This window comes from Apis cerana, linkage group LG11, assembly GCF_029169275.1.
Source record: "Apis cerana isolate GH-2021 linkage group LG11, AcerK_1.0, whole genome shotgun sequence".
Taxonomy (NCBI): domain Eukaryota; kingdom Metazoa; phylum Arthropoda; class Insecta; order Hymenoptera; family Apidae; genus Apis; species Apis cerana.
This window is the reverse complement of record NC_083862.1, coordinates 12585821-12602542: the sequence shown is the minus strand read 5'-3', so window position 1 is coordinate 12602542 and position 16722 is coordinate 12585821. Positions and strand designations below refer to the sequence as shown.

Sequence of the window (16722 nt, the reverse complement as noted above, 5' to 3'; positions counted from 1 at the left end):
CACGTTGCTCTTCCTACCTTTCTCCGCGGTAGTTTTATTATTCTTTTACGGAAACCGAGACGCTTACTATTTCACTATTTGCTGCAATCTCGCACGTCCGCGCATCCGTGCATTCGAACGCATTAAAAGCATCTCGAAAACGCGTGTTCGAGCGTTGTTAAAAAATATTGGGAAAAATCACAAGTGTTTTAAATATTTTAAATTTCGTCGTCCTTTTTTTCTTTTTTACATTACACTTTTTTACATTTCTCGCAAAGATTCGTTGCCACGATCGAGAGAATCGAGGAAAATTTATTCGATATTTATATTTCTCGATCGCGTTCAACCGACGACCTTTCAAACGCGATTCCTCGCCGTGTAAATGTTTGTTTACGTTCGCGTATCGACTTTCCTTTACCTCAGTTCAATTCGACACTCTCGAGAGGATACACGTAAATCACCAACGTTCTCTCGCAAATAGATTTTTATGATTTTTCTGTTAATTAATTTTTCGTTTAAACATTGATTTTTCGTACATTTTGTTCGACGAGCCGTAACGTATAATTGTGCAATGTGTGTTGAGTCATGGTCAAGGCGATTAATGGGAAACGGCGTAAATCGCGCGAGAGTAAATATACCGTATTTTCGTTTCGTTTCCCGAAACACTTTCGCGAAAAAACGCGGAGAGACCTCGCGTGGAAATCCTCGGGTGAAACTTAATGGCACGCTCCGGAACGCTTTAGAATGTAAAAACTCCTTATTGTATTGCAATTAGAAACAATTTCCAAGCATTCGAAAGGGAAAAAAAACGAGGATCAAACGGAGATTTATACGGCATTAAATCCCGTGTAATAACGATATTTACACATGGTATATAAAATTATATCAATTTTCGTACGGAATAAAATTCGTTTATATTCGAATAAATCAAGATCCAAAATGTCAAGAGCAAACGAAATTGTCTAATTCCCGATAATTACTCGGCGTAATTAATCGAGGAGCGAATGGAATGAAAATGTTAAAATTCTCGTGATTGAAATCGAGATTGAATTACGAGACACCTCTGTACGATTACGATACACGTCCGTCGAAGGCTCGCTGCCACTTTCGTCTCTAATCTTCACCGCGAATAACGATCAATTTACCGTATTAGCGGTTTTTCATTCCGCGATGCTTGCGCAACGCCTGTTTTTCCCTCGGCCGGCGCCGAGCCGTTTTCGAGAAATTCCCGATTTTGTAACACGCACACGACCTTGTTCCTTGCCACTTTCACTCGAGCTCGTCGTCCACGATCGAGCAGAGGGATCGGCCGATCGTGCTTGCACAGCCCCATTTGTCTCGGAGGCGTGGATTGAACCCAGAGAATTCGGCCTTGCCCTTGAGAAATCTGTCGAAAAACAGCCTGCCCAAACTCCGCTCGACTTTTATCGATTGTTTTTTACGAGGATGACGATTTCCAGGGACGAGTTGTGGAGAGATAACGAAAAGCTCCCTCTCCTCGAAATTTTAATTCACTTCCCCACGAATTCCTTTCCCGTTCAGTTATTTTTATTGCGATTTTTCTTCGAGATCGACATCTCTCGATTTCTCCTTGTTTCTTTTTAATCCTTTCTTCGAGATGGATGGAATTGATTCGATGAAGGTTTCACCCGCGAACATTCGAAAGAGTAACGAACAGCCTGGTTCCTCCTCGAAAGCGAGACCAGCCATCGCTTCGAACAAAAGAGAGGGAAACTCGATGCAAATTTTTACCTTTGTACACACTCGCGATTATCGATTGGGGAGAAAAATTTCTCTCTCTCTCTCTCTCCTCCTGTGAAAAGAAATGAAGAATAATTTGCATTTCAAACGGTAATATCGAAACTCATTTCCCTGATATTACATTTTATCCGAGTTCCAATTATTATATATATATATAGACGAAACAGATAGCTTCAATGTTATTCCAAGTATGCTCATTACAATAATCAGCCATTTATTCAGACCTGGTTATATCCAAGAAGGAATCGTTAAAAACGGAGGGAGTTTTAATCGTGCAGAAAGGGAACTGGTTTATCGAGTCGATAATAATCGGTTTTCTTTTCTTTTTTTTTCCTTTTTATTAAACATAATCTTTCGAAATTACCATAAATACGTTGGCTCGCAGCGTCATCGGTGTGATGCAACGCGCGTACAAGGTGGGGCACACTCGATTCGAATGGGAACGTTCGATTACGGTCTTCATCTTCTCAAGGTGAAGAGAAATATCGAAAAAAATAACTTTTTCCAAACTCCCAATCGCAAACGAATCGTTAATCTGTTTAAAGGGACTCGATATTAACTTTTCTGATTCTTCGACTCGGATGTAAGGTAACATTATCATTAATCAACTTTTCTCTGATTTTTCTAATTTCCATTTCAATACTTATATCTACAACTTTTTCCAATATCGTTACAAATATTGAAGGTTTGCTTGATCTTTTTTCTATGCTCCTTGGTCCGGATTTAACATGCCGGTTCATCCCGCTGCGGCGAGGTCGAGAGACGAGAGTTTTCGCGTTGCCGGCCAGTCACGGTTAACTTTCGCTGTCAAACGTCACGTAATCCAGGGTCGAGGCGGCTGGAGAGGCGGCGGATTATCCACGGATCCTCTCGCACGCGTGAAACGTGGGGAATGACCCCGCCTCGCGACCACGGTTTTGCAACGATCGTGCGCGATGCATTCGAGTGGTATTTTCAGAAAAAGGGAGGTGCCTCAGAATTTGTGCTTTTCATTCACGGATTATCACAGACTCCTCTTTCGAAATTGTTTCGAGAGGAGGAAATTGATTAAAAGGTTACACGTATCTTTTTCGATTTCTTTTTTTTCCCCAATTTTTTCTCCGAATATCGCCTCGTTAATTATCATCTTTCGAAAGAAGGATTTTTCGAACGAATCTCGAATATCGTAAGCAATTAACGCGAGGGAATAGATTGCGTAATTTTCTCAATTTCGAATTCAACAATTCGAACACGGGTGCACGGTTGTTCTGGTAACGACAGACGAGGTATTGACGGATCGAAAAAAGGAGAAAAAAACTTTTTTTTTAGAAAGTTCCATCTATCCGTTTAATCGTAAATCTTACTCCATCCACGAGGCTGTATTTAATAGATGATTTCGTTGAAAGATAGATTCGTAAACCAATCCCGTCCACGAAATAAATTGCGATGCATCTCGCGGATGCGTAACGAAACCGGTGAAATTCTTTTTCCCTTCCTTTTTTTGTTTCCAAAACGAAAGTACCGCCATTTTATGGCGAGGGTCGCATAATTAATCCGCGCATAGGCGACTTTTTTTCGACCGCAACTTGTTTTCCTCGCTATCGGGACGAGGAGGGTCGGCCGGTGAAAGTGATAATAAATCCTAACCGCAAAAGTCTCTCGATAACGAGGTTATCATCTCGTAAAAAATCCCTCCGCCGTTCTTTCCTCTTCGCGTTATCGATAACGTTTCGAGTAATTTTTCCGTCAGATATCTCCAACACTTGATATCTCTCGATTAATCGCGCGTTGATCGTTATTTTTCAATTACTTTTTTCGAATCGGATTCGAAAAGAAGCATGTCCCCAACGCTTGATATCTCTCGATTAATCGTACGATCGAATGCATCGATTGTTATTTTTCAGTCGCTCGTCACTTTTCGACGGAATTTTGTTTCGTAAAATGAAGACAGGCGAGATGAATGTTTAATTTAGAGAATACGATTATCCGCTCTTCCGTTTTCTTCCAACTTTCACGCGGAGAAAAAGATCCTCGAAATTACGCAACATGTTCCGCGACCAATTATCCAATTTGTAGGAATTAGAAAATTGCGGGCCTCGTTGAGATTCTTCTTCCTCTTCTTCTCTGTTCGAGGATGTCGTAACGGAGGAGAAGGAAGAAGAAAGGAAAGGAAAGAAGTAAATAGATGGAGAAAGAAACGGGAAGAAGTGCAACGGCGATCACGGTGAGAAGAGTTGAAAGTTGAAAGTGACACACTGGTTGGATCTTACGACTGGAAATCATTCCCCTTTCTTTTATCTTTCGAACTGGTATTAATTACGCATTCAAACGACCCGTCAAAGGAATCTACGTACGTTCAACGGAGTATTTCTAAACGCCACGAATTCCTATTTCTATTTTTAAACATAGAACATTCTCCCTTTTTTTTTCACGGCAGGACGAATAATTTAATAAACGGATAACTCTATTTTTATCTTGCGAAAATGGAAGAATTTTCAGTTGTTCGTTCGCTTTTTACAAATATCTGTATTAGGAAGGAAGAGAGAGAGAGAGAAACTCGAAATATCGTAACGCGTTTTTACTTTGATAAATATTGGGAAGGAAAAAATAAGAGATAGATAAATATGCAGAGACTTTCACCCTCTAAATATTAACAATATTTCTATTCCGGATAAGAAGTGCATACGTAAATTTTCCATGAAAAATATTGGTATATTCCTCTTCTCTTTCCTTCTTTTTCCACCCACAGCCGATTACACCACTTCCCGCCACAGCTTCCTTTCACCTTAACACGTTAACACCGTGATCGTGATGCGAGATCCGAAAAAGTCTTCAGAGGCTCGCCTCTTTTCCCATGATCCTGACAGTGAAGGTATCCATCGAGGTTGTCCATCTCGATCTAAGGACGACCGTAATCCGAATTCGTCTCGATCGAGGAGCGAAAGAGGCGGTTCCTCTTTCTTTCTTTCCTTTTATCGGCAAGTTTGCACTCGAAGGACGATTCTCCCTTTTTCTTTTTCGCCGTGAACGTGAAACTCGCTCACCTCACGCCAGGAAAACCTTGGCACACGCCGATTTCACGAGGAGGAAAAACAAAGGTCGATCTTTCTTCAATTATTAAACGATAAGATATCGAGTTTATTAAATATTACGGATTTTTATATAAAGATACTTTCACGAAACGTTTCAAAACTCACGTATGCGGCCACGAAATGAAATTTATTAATCTCTTCTCGCGGAAACACGAATTCCCTTATCCCGCGAAGCATTGGCTGTCGATAAATCAGTCGTGACGGGACAATTGAGCAAACGCTCCCCTCCTTCACCCAAAGGGAGACGTTGCAACCGTTGCTCGAAAACGGTTCCGATCTTAGCATAATCACTTTCCATTGCGTTTTTCCCTGCCGTCGCTCGCCTGTATCGATCGCCACAGTTTCCATCGATTTATATTCCTCGTTAAAACCGCGGAATCCACGCGGCAGAGAGAGAATTTTTGCTCGGTTAGGTCGTAACGATCCCGTAACACGGGTAGCGGGATACGAGCGAGGTTTATTATTATGCGTTGCGTCGCCACAGTTCCATTAAACGCTGCCTGCACCGGAACGCGGCGAAGAAACGGCCCCCCCACCCCTCGATTTCCGCCCGCCGTGAACAACACGATTCCCCCGTCGAATCACCCGATCGATATCTCTCGCGCTCGTGTGCGAACGAAACGATTTTTGCAACATGTCGATTTCGTAGATATAGGAATTTCGTGGATGTGAAAAATAAATAACTGTAACGTGCGAGTTAATGCGATACGTTTTCTGAGAAAATATTCATCCATAGGTCAAATCCGGCTCGAAGGGGTTTTTATACCTCGTCGAGAGGTTCCTTTCTCTTTGACGCTTCGGTAGCAAACCGTTTGAATTATAGGTATGTGGCGGAGGAGAGGACGATTATGCGCCTTCGATAGCTCAGTTGGTAGAGCGGTGGACTGTAGTTGGTTCCGAGTAATCTTTAAAAGAGAGACATCCATAGGTCGCTGGTTCGAATCCGGCTCGAAGGAATATTTTTACACGCGCAGGGAACCAAATTTCTTTAATCCAACAGTTTTTGGTAATTTGTTTCGAAGGAATAAGTTGCACGGCGGTTTCGAAGTTTTCGTAATAAATCGAGCAGATTTTTTTGCTCGTATAGAGGAGTATTTTTATACGTGTTTTCAAACGCGAGAGGAAAAACTTGTTCCAAATATAATATCAAGGGATTGAAAAAATGATCTACCTTTCTTTTAAAATAACGTGTGATTGAATTAATCACTGCAAAATGTTGGAATTGAAAAAGCGGTAGAATGTAGTTAGCTCGAGGAAACAGGGCAAAAACGGATGATTTGATTAATCTTTGATTCGAATTTGGCGCGTAAAAATTGCTAGTTTGTCAATACAAACGATCAATATCGTGCCATCGAACGCCTCTATTTCCGCGTTCTCTTAAATACGTATCGCTATTAAACAATAATTTATACTCCGTTCATCCATCAATGGCAATATTTTAATGATTAAATTGATTAAAATAATCGGTATCCGATATCGGTGGCTTATTATCTCTATTAAAAACACCATCTTCCAACATCCTTCGATAGCTCAGTTGGTAGAGCGGTGGACTGTAGAGGTTATGTATATATACGGTGGTTAGAGAAGACACACAGCTATCCATAGGTCGCTGGTTCGAATCCGGCTCGAAGGAAATTTTTTTTTTAACATCTCCAACACGAACAATTCCCCGTAAACTCGTCATCACGACGATTTAATTTAATTCCCGTCGTCAAATTGCTCGAATTTACTTAATAAACGCGTATCTAAATTTATCCTCCTCTTCTTCAAACTCCTCTTCGAATATCCGTGCCTCGTAAACGAATAATCATCGTTCGCTTGATCGTAGATAAAGTAGAAATTACAAAAATTGCAAGTTTCAACAGAGAGCGTGGCTCCTTTTCTCAGATTATTAGCGCGTGTGCCAATTAAACAACGAGTGAAACGTGGCTCGTCGCGGAGAAAATTCAATCGCCTTCTCGATCGACATCGATACACTTCCTCTCTCTCTCTCTCTTTGGAACGAGAATTTCAATTAGCGGATGCGGAGAGAGAGACGAGCCGCGTAATAGTCGAGACAAATAATTCGAGCCGCATACGTTCGATCACCCACTGACCCAATAGAAGTCAATTTCACCGTTTCTTCCAAACGAGTCAAAAGTTTCTGGAATTCAGTGACGATCGCTTCAAATGCGCAGATCTCCTACCGGATATTACTATTGTTATTATTATTATTATTACTATTATTATTATTATATTCAATGTTATCGTGTTGGGAGGAAATTAATCGTCCACGTGAGAGAAGCGACAATGGGCGTTTCAGGGTCAAACGCGTCCCTGATAACATTGTGATCGGATAAGATATCGGTGCTGATCCACGGAGAAATTGAAATGTCAATCGTGCGGTTATCCTTTTGGATTGCGTTAAATTCGAATTCGAATTAGACTCGTTCCGTGTCGCAGGACGTTTTCAAACATTTGAGAAGAGGAGATGTCAGAAACGTTGCACAATTTCGTGCAGCTCTATTTACACGTTTCTATTTATGTTTCCGATCGTGGTGAGAAACAGCGCGGAAGAATGTTAACGAGATTCCTGCATGATCGGTATCCCGTGGAAGGAGTCGGAGACGGCCTTGCCACGGCATCAAGACACGCAGCTTTCTCTACTTTCGCTTATGCGAGATTTTCAGACCGAACTACCGGCAGACTCGTGCCGGTGTTTATCGTGCATTCCGTTCGTCCTCGGTGAAAAGAGTTGCTATGAAATCTACACCGAAAAAATGAAATTTCGTATTTAATCGAGTTTTCATTTTGTCCTCGCTTTGGAAAATCCTCGAGCCTTCGAAGGATAGAGAATGCTTAATTGCGACATTCGTTTGCCTCCGCAAAGTACGTGGGTGCAAATTGTAATCGAACGAATAATCCTTCGTCGCGTTGCTGCAATTCCCATTACAGTTATTCCAATCCCTTGGAATTATTCCTTCCATTCCAAATTTTCTATCTCGCCCTAACAGCTCGTCGCGTCTGCTATCGTTTCGTATTATTTTATTTAATTTTTTTCTGTTTCACGTTATTATTGACGGATTGGTTGATACGCAGAATAATCGCGAGATTCGATGCACAAATGGCTGGATCGGAATGCAAACGTCGCCTCGAGCACGCTCGATCGTTGGTATTTCACGAGGTTGCCGTGCGTTTTCCCTTCCTCTCGCGTGCCCTTTCTTTCTCGTTCGCGCGGAAAATAACGGAACTCCTTTCAGAAGCTCGATTTCGATCCAATTCGAACTTGCGATCGATCGAGCACACGGAACGGATCGTTGTAATTTCATCGATTGCCCAACCGACTTTTCTTGCTACCGTGTGATTAATCGGCTCGAATCGCGTTGGAACAGTCGGCGTTCACGCGGAGGATAAACTGGGTTAGGCACTTTGCTCTTTTACTTTTTTTTTTTTTGCCTTGGACAGGGTTGAGCAAGTTTGCACGGTCTGCTTCGATCGCTACTCTATCGTTCGTTCTGTGAAATTTTGAATGAACATGCATCGAGAACATCTCCGACATTTCACCATGCCAATACCATGCACGTCGAGACCCGACTCCCACGCATAACGATAAAAATGTAAATTGACGCGTGTGGAAAAACCCACTACTGTTTCTTTTTAAAAAAAATCACCACTCCATCGTTTCGATCGATCACAGCTTCGTCGTCCTTCGAACAGTCGTCAACAGTGGGAAACAAAGGGTCTTCGAATATCGCTATTTTTTATCTCTCGATCCTCGTCGTTGAACGAGAAGAGAAAGAGCTTGAAATCGATTAATAACAGCGTGAAATGGAAGCAGCGAGGGACCTTGAGCCGCCATTGCGCTCGCCGGATGGAAGAATTTCGCGGTGGAAAGGTCCTTTCTCGCGTCCGACCTACGAGCAAGAAGAATGCAGTCGTCGTTTTCTCGGGCAGAGCGTTCCAATTTCGTAATTGATCTTAAACCAATTTCGCCTCGACCTGAACCGACCGCCACTTTTTCGAGGAAGGGCGAGACGAAAAGGAGCGTTTCATCAAGTTTTCGGAATGAAATGTATACGTATCTTTAAACGATATCTTCTCGTTCGATATTCGAATAAGGATCCAGGAGGAGTCTGGAAGATGTTTTTCAGGGGCGGTTGAGGCGAGTAATCGAAAGGAATTAGAATCGAGAGGGGGGATTCCAAGGGTCTTCGAACCTTGGAGCAACTCGAGCTCGTTTCGAACCTGTTCCACTTTCCTCCTGTTGGAGCAGGGATTGGGGAGAAGAGAATGAGAGACACGCAGTGGTGGTTTCCGCTGGTTTCTCTTTTATTAAATGTTCCCATCGAGGATGGTGAAAATGATGATATTACTTAGCTTTAAAAATATACATATACACGATATTATTTATATTTATATATATATATATATATTTATTTATTTATTTATATATATATAAAAGATTTGACTCGATACCCTTAGAAAAATAAGGGTATGTCCGCCGGTCGTTGTTCTCTTCGCGGGTCGTGTTTTGGCGGTCGTCGACGTACATATTTTTTTTCTTTCTTTTTTTTTTTTTTCTCTCTTTTCGTCATGGAGAAGAAAGACCCCCCGAAAGATCTTCCAAATCCTTCCATCATCCACCGTTACTCGTCCGTCTCCGACAAGGTTTCCTTGTTTCTTTTTTCCTTTCAGGGAAAACACGTCGTTCATATTACACATTCTCACATTTTTCTTTTGCCCTCGTTTCTTTCTTTTTCTTATCGCTCCTTCGCGTGATCTCTCTCTCTCTCTCTTTCTCTCTCTCCAAGATTTCAAAGATGGCAGATAGAAATCGTCGTCTGGTTAGGGAGAAGAGGAGAGAGAGAGAGAACAACAACAACAATAATAATAAAGAGAATAAAAAAAAAGATCTCGTCGTCGCTGGAATCTCGAAACCGTTCGAAACTTATCACAGATCGTTGATTCGACGCGACGGGGTTGCTTTCGCATCGTCCCCAACTCGATACTCCTCCAACCTTCTCCAACCCTCTCCGCGTTACACGCGTCCCCCTCCCCCCAATATCCCCCCGTATGCATGATTTACTCACGTTCGCGCGGTTACCCTGTGTACTCGACGAAAAAGAAGAGAAGAAAAAGAAAGAAAAGGAAAGAATCGTCCCGGCGAGGAGGTCGTCCGTCCTCGCTCGATGCGTGCGGGGACGGGCAAGGACGTGCGAGGGTCGAGGGGGCAGAGGAGGGGAGGAGGGGACGGCCTCGAGGGGGAGGGATCGAGGGGGTTCTTTCGTTGACTTAGACGAGAGAGAGAGGGGAAAGGGAGGAAAGGAGGAGGGAACGGGAACGCCTGGAAGAGGAGGAGGAGGAGGAATCTCTAGAAGAAGCCGTCGCCGGTCGGATCGTTCACCCAGGGATAATTGTTGGGGCAACGGACGCACGTCTGAAGATTGATGGTCTCCCCGGGCACCTCTTTGGAGGTGAGCTTGCAAGTGTGGGGCACCCAGCAAGCGGGCGGCCCGTCGACCACGCACTTCTCCTTCCACGGCTCGAAACTCTTCGACTCCGTTATCGTGCGCGGATTCTGGATCCACTGGATCACCTGGGTCATGGTCACGAAGTAGACGTCGTTGTGGTTCGAGAGGACCTCGTCTATCCAGTAGAGGAACGCGTCCAAGAACTCGGGATTGTTCTTGAGCCAGGCTGCGTGGAAGTAGAGGCCCAGCGGGGCCCTGTTCTGCTCGTAGTGGCGGTCGAAGTTGTGGTTGAGGAAGTTGTAGAATTGGTCCCCGGTCAGGATGTTGCTGCACGAGTCGACCATCGCGCAGCCGGGCAGGTACTCGTCGTTCTGGGGATCCTCGCGGCGATCCAGCTCGTTCATCACCATCTCCCAAACGGCGTGCGACCTGTGCGAGCACGGAGAAATCGATGGGCTCGATCGACACACTCTTCCGTTTCGTCCTCGAAACGACGGGTTCGGGAAGAACGGCGTGGCTCGCGTGGAGAATCGAGAGTGGTTACCTGGTGGGGCAGTGTTGAAGGTTGCCGTGGCAACGGTGCGGCATTCTGAAGTACATGGTGTAGGGCCAGAGCGGGGGGTTGTTGAGGGCAGCCGTGATGGTGGAGTCGTAGAGGAACGCTTGCTCCTCCATCATGGTGAACTGGTTGTTCCCGCCGACTCTGAGGTAAGGGGCCCTCACGCCGACCACGCTGTTGTCCGTCAAATTGGCGAATTTCTCGGCGATGATCCTCATCCCTGCCATTTCCTTGGCCCAGTCGTCCACCGTGGCGTCCGACCAGAAACGCTCGTCGTCGTTGTGACTTGAAACACCATTATTTTATTACACGATTAACACCCTCGCCTCTCCTCGCCTCGACCTGAATCTTGGAAAACGGTTAGTCGGATCGACCGCGATCGCTTTTTCAACGATCGTTTTCTTACGAGATGGAGTGGACGGCGATCTCGTGCCCCTTCCTGTGCATTTCCTGGACGGCCGAGTAGTTGGTGTACTTGTGAGAGACGAAGAAGGTGGCCTTGATGTCGCAACCGTTCGGGTTCTTGCGTTTCCCGTTGAAGATCTCCTTGTAAAGGCCGATGTTGTTGTTGTTGATGGCGTCGTCGAACGTGATGGTGATCATCTGCGGCACGTCCTTGGGCGGCAGGTCGCCGGGGATCGTGGTGCCGTCCTCCGAGCAGAAGCAGTCGGGCAGGACGCACACGGACGGGTCGCAGGGGGGCGCTCTGTTCGGGTCGTTGTCCATGTCTGCAATTAGCCGCTCCTTCAATCCTCGCCTCGCTCGGGAATCGCGCAACCAACGAAACTGGGTTAACAGTTTTCACTCGGAATTTCGCCTCCTCCGAGTTTCTCGTATCTCACCGCATATGTTCTCATCGGATCCGTCGGTGCAGTCCTTCTCCCCGTTGCAGAACAGGCCTCTCTCGATGCAGGTGCCGTCGCCGCAAGCGAGGTAGCCATCCTGGCACAGCGGTTCCTCGGTGTAGAGCAGCGGTTTCGCCTTCCTCTCCTTGTTCTTCAGCTTGCAGTTGTTCACCGAGTCCTTCCAGTCGCAGGTCTGCTTGTCGATGTCGAAGTACAGCCCAGCCGGGCACCTGATCGCCTGCAGCCCGGAACTCGTGCACTGGATCACGTCCCTGCAATTGTCGCCCTCCCCCGCCACCAATCTGAACCATTCGCCCGCATCCTTGTCCTTGCATATCTCGCTCTCGAAGCTCTCCTCCTTCTTGTCCTCTTGCCGCTTCACGCGACTCGAGCCCTCTGCAATTAACGGTAAGATAGAACCCGGGGGGCGCTTTTTTTAAAACCAACCGACGGGATTTTCCGAGGGAACGAAGTGAAAGTTGTGCTGGATACAAAATTTCTTTCTACCTACTATCGCGGCGTAAAACTATCCGCGCGAAATTACGAGGATCGGCGGCTGCATACAAAAATAGAAATTTCTCCTCGCCGGGATTATTAATGAAAATTCATTATTTCGAAAGAGGATGCAGCCTCTGTTATCCGTTCCCGGGATTTGCAATTTATCATTGTAACGATCGACGAGTTGAATAAGCACGATAAGTTTGTATGGTAATAAACGCGTTTTGGCAATCTCTCTCGTAATTCTCCTTTTTTTTTTCTTTTTTTTCAGTTAGTTTCACAGATGTCACGGATAAAACTGTTTACATAAAACATCTTAACGACGCACGGATTTCTTGGAGTGAAATTTTCGAGGCACGGCGATTGCGTAACCGCGAACATATCGGCGGCGAGATTATGGAAAGTGTGAAATTAACGCCAATAGCCGCGTATATCCGTTTACTCGTTCCTCCATTTATTTATATTCCTCCTCCCTCTCGTCATTCTCGCGGTATGGAAAATTCGAAGAAAGAGGAAGAAGAAAGAAAAACCGATTCCGCGCGATTCTTTCCCCGTGCAAATTTCTCTTAATAGAATTATTCGCTTCCTGGAATGGTTGGCGCGACACGTGGCGTTGTTTTCGTTCCGGGACGGTGAATTTTCGTTTAAACGGAAACACGTGTCGATCTCAAATATCAAAGCTGCCGGTAGAGAAAGCTGCCTTTCGAATAGCCGCCAATTCGCCAAGGCAAGAAGATCCGGCGTTAGTTCGAGGCAAGGTTGCATCTTTTCGAGAGAAAGTCCTCTCGAAGAACGAAGGACGAGTGCATAAATTACACCGCTTCGAATTAACGAATATTTTGTACATACTGACCTTTCCGAATATAGATGGAGAATTACATAAAGGACCGGTTGGAACGTCGAAATTTTTCGCGAAAACACCGTTCTGAAAATTGTTAAGATAAGATGGCGAGCTAAAGGGTCCTAGATTCCTTTCAGGGTCCAGCCCAGGCGTCGAGCAGCGCCGCGACGAGCGGGGAAAGTTGAACGCCCCCCACCCCGCGACGCATTTTTCAGGGCACGGCAGTGACGTCAGGCATCCGGGACCGCGCACAGAACCGCGGAGGCTTTCACGCTCTAATCTCTTATGCAACCTGTCGTCACTCGATTCTCTCTCGAGTCGAACCTCCAGTCGACTTGATTAATCCTCAACGCTGCTTCACGTGGCTCGCGCGCTCTTTGCTCGATTTTTCGCTCTCTCGCGGGACCAGTCTCTCGAGGAGGAAACGATCCATTGTTCTCGTGTTGCCAGCAAGCAACGTGGTCTTGCGCAGGGAGGGGAAAAATTATGGAGGAAATTACGACGCGTCTTTCCATAATGATCGTGCAACCGGATGCCTCGAAATTCAATCCCATATTGAAAATTCACGAATCACGAATCTGTGTGCCACCATGTTTTCCCCACTCGCTGCCATGTTTTCTACTCTAGAACCCCAGGAAAAACCCTGCCTGTCTACTTTTACATCGCTCTCTCTCTCTCTCTCTCTCTCATTCCTCGTCATCACGTCTTTATCATGATATCGCGACAAAGGGTAATAATGGAAGACGAACGCACAATGGAAGTTGGTTGACGAGTCGGTTGGGGAGCCAGCGCGTACTTTCCTTTGCTTACTCACCGGCGAAAACAATGGCCGCCAGGAACAGCAGCACCAGCGAGGACCTCATCCTCGTCGAAAGCGCTTCCGGTTCCCGATCTGTCCCGCGATCGGAGGAGGTCTATCGTTTATTTCGGCTCGCCTTTCCTTCTCACTCTCTCTCTCTCTTTCTTCCTCTCTCTCCCTCTCTCTCTCTCTCTCTCTCTGGCCAATCCTCGACGGACCTTTAATCTCTGGAACAACTCTCCAAGGACTGGGACACACCGAAGATCGAAGCGAGATCTCGCGAGTATTCCACTTCTTCTTTCGAATCCGGGAGGGGGGAGGAGGGCTCTCTTTCTTTCTCTCTCTCTCTCTCTGTGTGCGTGTGTATGTCTCCGAGGTGGATCGAGGACGAGTTTCGCTTCAAGGACGCGGAGTTCGAAGGCGTGGGTTACCGTTCACGGACTGACCGAGGCCCGCCACTCGTCGCGCCTTATATTTCCACCACCACGATCGGCGTACCCCACGTTCGGCGTACCCCTCTTTCGATTCCAACGATCGTGTGCCGATCGTCGTCGCCTCGCTTGCCTCCCAGGATGCAATGGCGTAGCTCGCCAATTTCGTTTGGAAACGACTCTCTGTGTTTCTTCTCTTTTTCGAGATCAAAATTGAAACGATCGCGTGGATATTCCCTATAATTAAGGGGAGGAATTGGCGTCGACGATTAAACGATTTGGTTTTTCTCCTTCGGTCAATCGGTCGACGAAGAGGCTAATATTCGTCAGTTCGTGGGTTTTGGGAACGAGCCCTCCAAGATCCGAAACGATCGACTTTGGAAGAGATTTCTGATTTTCGAATTTTCGAGCGACAATGGTTGGAGGAAAAACGAAGATTTTTACGTAACGGAGAAAATACGCTTCGTGTTTTCCGTACACCGGTACACGAAAGTGAAACGTGCTCGGATGCACTCGTTCGTGGATGCAACGTGACTGCGATCCTCTTCCTAATTCGATCCTCCCTCTCGCCGTTACACGGACCAAACTAACGATCCACCTTCAGACACTCGAGGCGACGCTCCTCCCCTCCCCTCTCCCCGCTCTTCCCGTCCCCTCGAGTCTCCAGCGAATTACACGCTCGGAAAAATCCAAGTATCACTCGCGCGATGTAAGATAAGAAGATATCCGCCTCGATAAGACACCCACCGCGATCCTTGGACAATTCGGGGGAAAAGAACGCGCAAGTTGAAACGAAGGAAATTGTTGAGAAGCGATCCTCAGGGCGGGAGATAACGCGCTCGAAATGCCAGCAACGACTCCGACCGGATGGAATTTACCCTTTGCCGATTTAATAACCGGCTGCCTCTTCTGGAAAGGGAGGAGAGAGATTCGCGACGATCTCTCAATTGGACGACGATGAATGGAGCGCACGATTGTTTTCTCGAATCGTAGATCGATTTGCGTTGGTCGCGATTGGATGAAAGGCAATATTTCGAGGAATTTCGAAGAAGAGAAGAGAAACGCAACAAGGTGAAGGTCGCGCTGCAACTCTGCTGTGAAATGTAATGTAGAGAGAGAGAGAGAGAGAGGAGGGAAGAAAAATTTATTCGGACGAGCGGATTTCGAAAAATTGACGGTTCGAGTTCGGAAAAAAAAAGTGAAATCGTCTATCTCGCGTTTCTGGTTGGCACATCGGTTCTGCGAACACGTCACGAACACGTATCGAAATTTCATTGTGAAACGAAACGGCGAACCGGCTCCTCGGATCGGCGTTTATCGTTAAATCCAGCCGCAGGAATTTGCCCTTTGCGGAGCAGAAGCGACTCGTTCGTCGTACACTCGTCGTTGCCTGCACTTCCATTATTCGATTAATCAAATGTTACCGGTATCCATTTGGCAAAATCGCGAGATAAATGAAGATGGAATATTTCGAACACGTTCGATAATCGGAGAAAAGTGTTTTATTTCTCCATCAACGAGAAAATTCACGGCTGTGTACGGATCCGTCTTCGTTACTCCCTCGAACAGATCCTCGAACCAGCGATCAACTCAAATTAGCAAACAACAACAGGAGGAGGAGCAAGTGATTCTTGATCCTTGGATCGAGGGATGCATTTAGATCAAACCAATTGTCCCTGTTTACGTGTCGTTCAAGAATCAAGGATTACGCCGCAAAATGATAATTTTTCTCTCTAAAGTTCACAGATGAACGCGTCTAAAAGCGAAAGGTGAGCAGGCGCCACGAAACCGAAACTCCCCGTTTAGCGTAATAAATTACATAACATCCACGTTTCTTTCTATCACGAGATCGCGACGATTCCCGACGAGATCGGTTCCATTCCAGAGAGAAAAGGAGAAAGAGGAAAAAGGAAGGGAAAAAAGGAATCTTCGAAAAGATGCTTATTTTTATCGCGTGACGAGGATTCCTCCGGCATGGAAGAAAATGGAAGAAAGGGAACGTCCGTTATCCTTCGAACGTCTATTTAAAGAAATGATCGCGCGGAATGCTAATGATCGTTTCCTCGCTGCCTCGAAAAACTGCGCGACAAAATTCGCGCTATTCGATCCCCGCCAAACGATAGAATTCGACGCAAATAAATCGACGGCCCTTTTCGTGCCGCTTCGTTCGAATCGATTTATGAATTTTCATAATCGAGTTGTCAAGTTTCAGAATTTTTAGATGAACGATTCCTTTTTCTTCTTTACGAACAATTTGACGATTTAACGAACGTTTCGTCGATGGTTCTCTTGTCCGTCCTTTACGATCCTGTTTATTAGACGGATAAACTTCGAAATTAACCTCGACCCTTGGTAAAAACACACTTGCTCCAAAAATAGAACGGAAAGATGTATTTCCTTCCTTTTTTTTTTTTTTCAATTAAACTCCACTTTTTCCTCTATCGTCGTTGAAATCAAACGAGACTTATCTCGGTCCAATTGGAGGAGG

The 16722-nt window shown here is 45.6% G+C and overlaps 1 protein-coding gene and 2 non-coding genes across 3 annotated transcripts; 2 read left to right on the top strand and 1 right to left on the bottom strand.

The window, feature by feature from the left end:
- The first annotated feature begins 5664 nt into the window (after positions 1 to 5664).
- On the top strand, positions 5665 to 5767 carry Trnay-gua (transfer RNA tyrosine (anticodon GUA)). Its single transcript has 2 exons — positions 5665 to 5701; positions 5732 to 5767. It is a non-coding gene; the product is annotated as a tRNA-Tyr (tRNA).
- Positions 5768 to 6330: 563 nt separating this feature from the next.
- Positions 6331 to 6444, top strand: Trnay-gua (transfer RNA tyrosine (anticodon GUA)). The gene is made up of 2 exons: positions 6331 to 6367; positions 6409 to 6444. It is a non-coding gene; the product is annotated as a tRNA-Tyr (tRNA).
- A 2651-nt stretch (positions 6445 to 9095) lies between these two features.
- Positions 9096 to 16722, bottom strand: LOC107995161 (chitin deacetylase 1). Its single transcript, XM_017052504.3, has 5 exons — positions 13819 to 16722; positions 11663 to 12061; positions 11227 to 11548; positions 10806 to 11105; positions 9096 to 10690 (listed from the first exon to the last, which is right to left on the bottom strand). Exons 1-5 carry the CDS (start codon positions 13865 to 13867, stop codon positions 10162 to 10164), a joined length of 1599 nt encoding a protein of 532 aa, XP_016907993.1. The 5' UTR covers positions 13868 to 16722; the 3' UTR covers positions 9096 to 10161.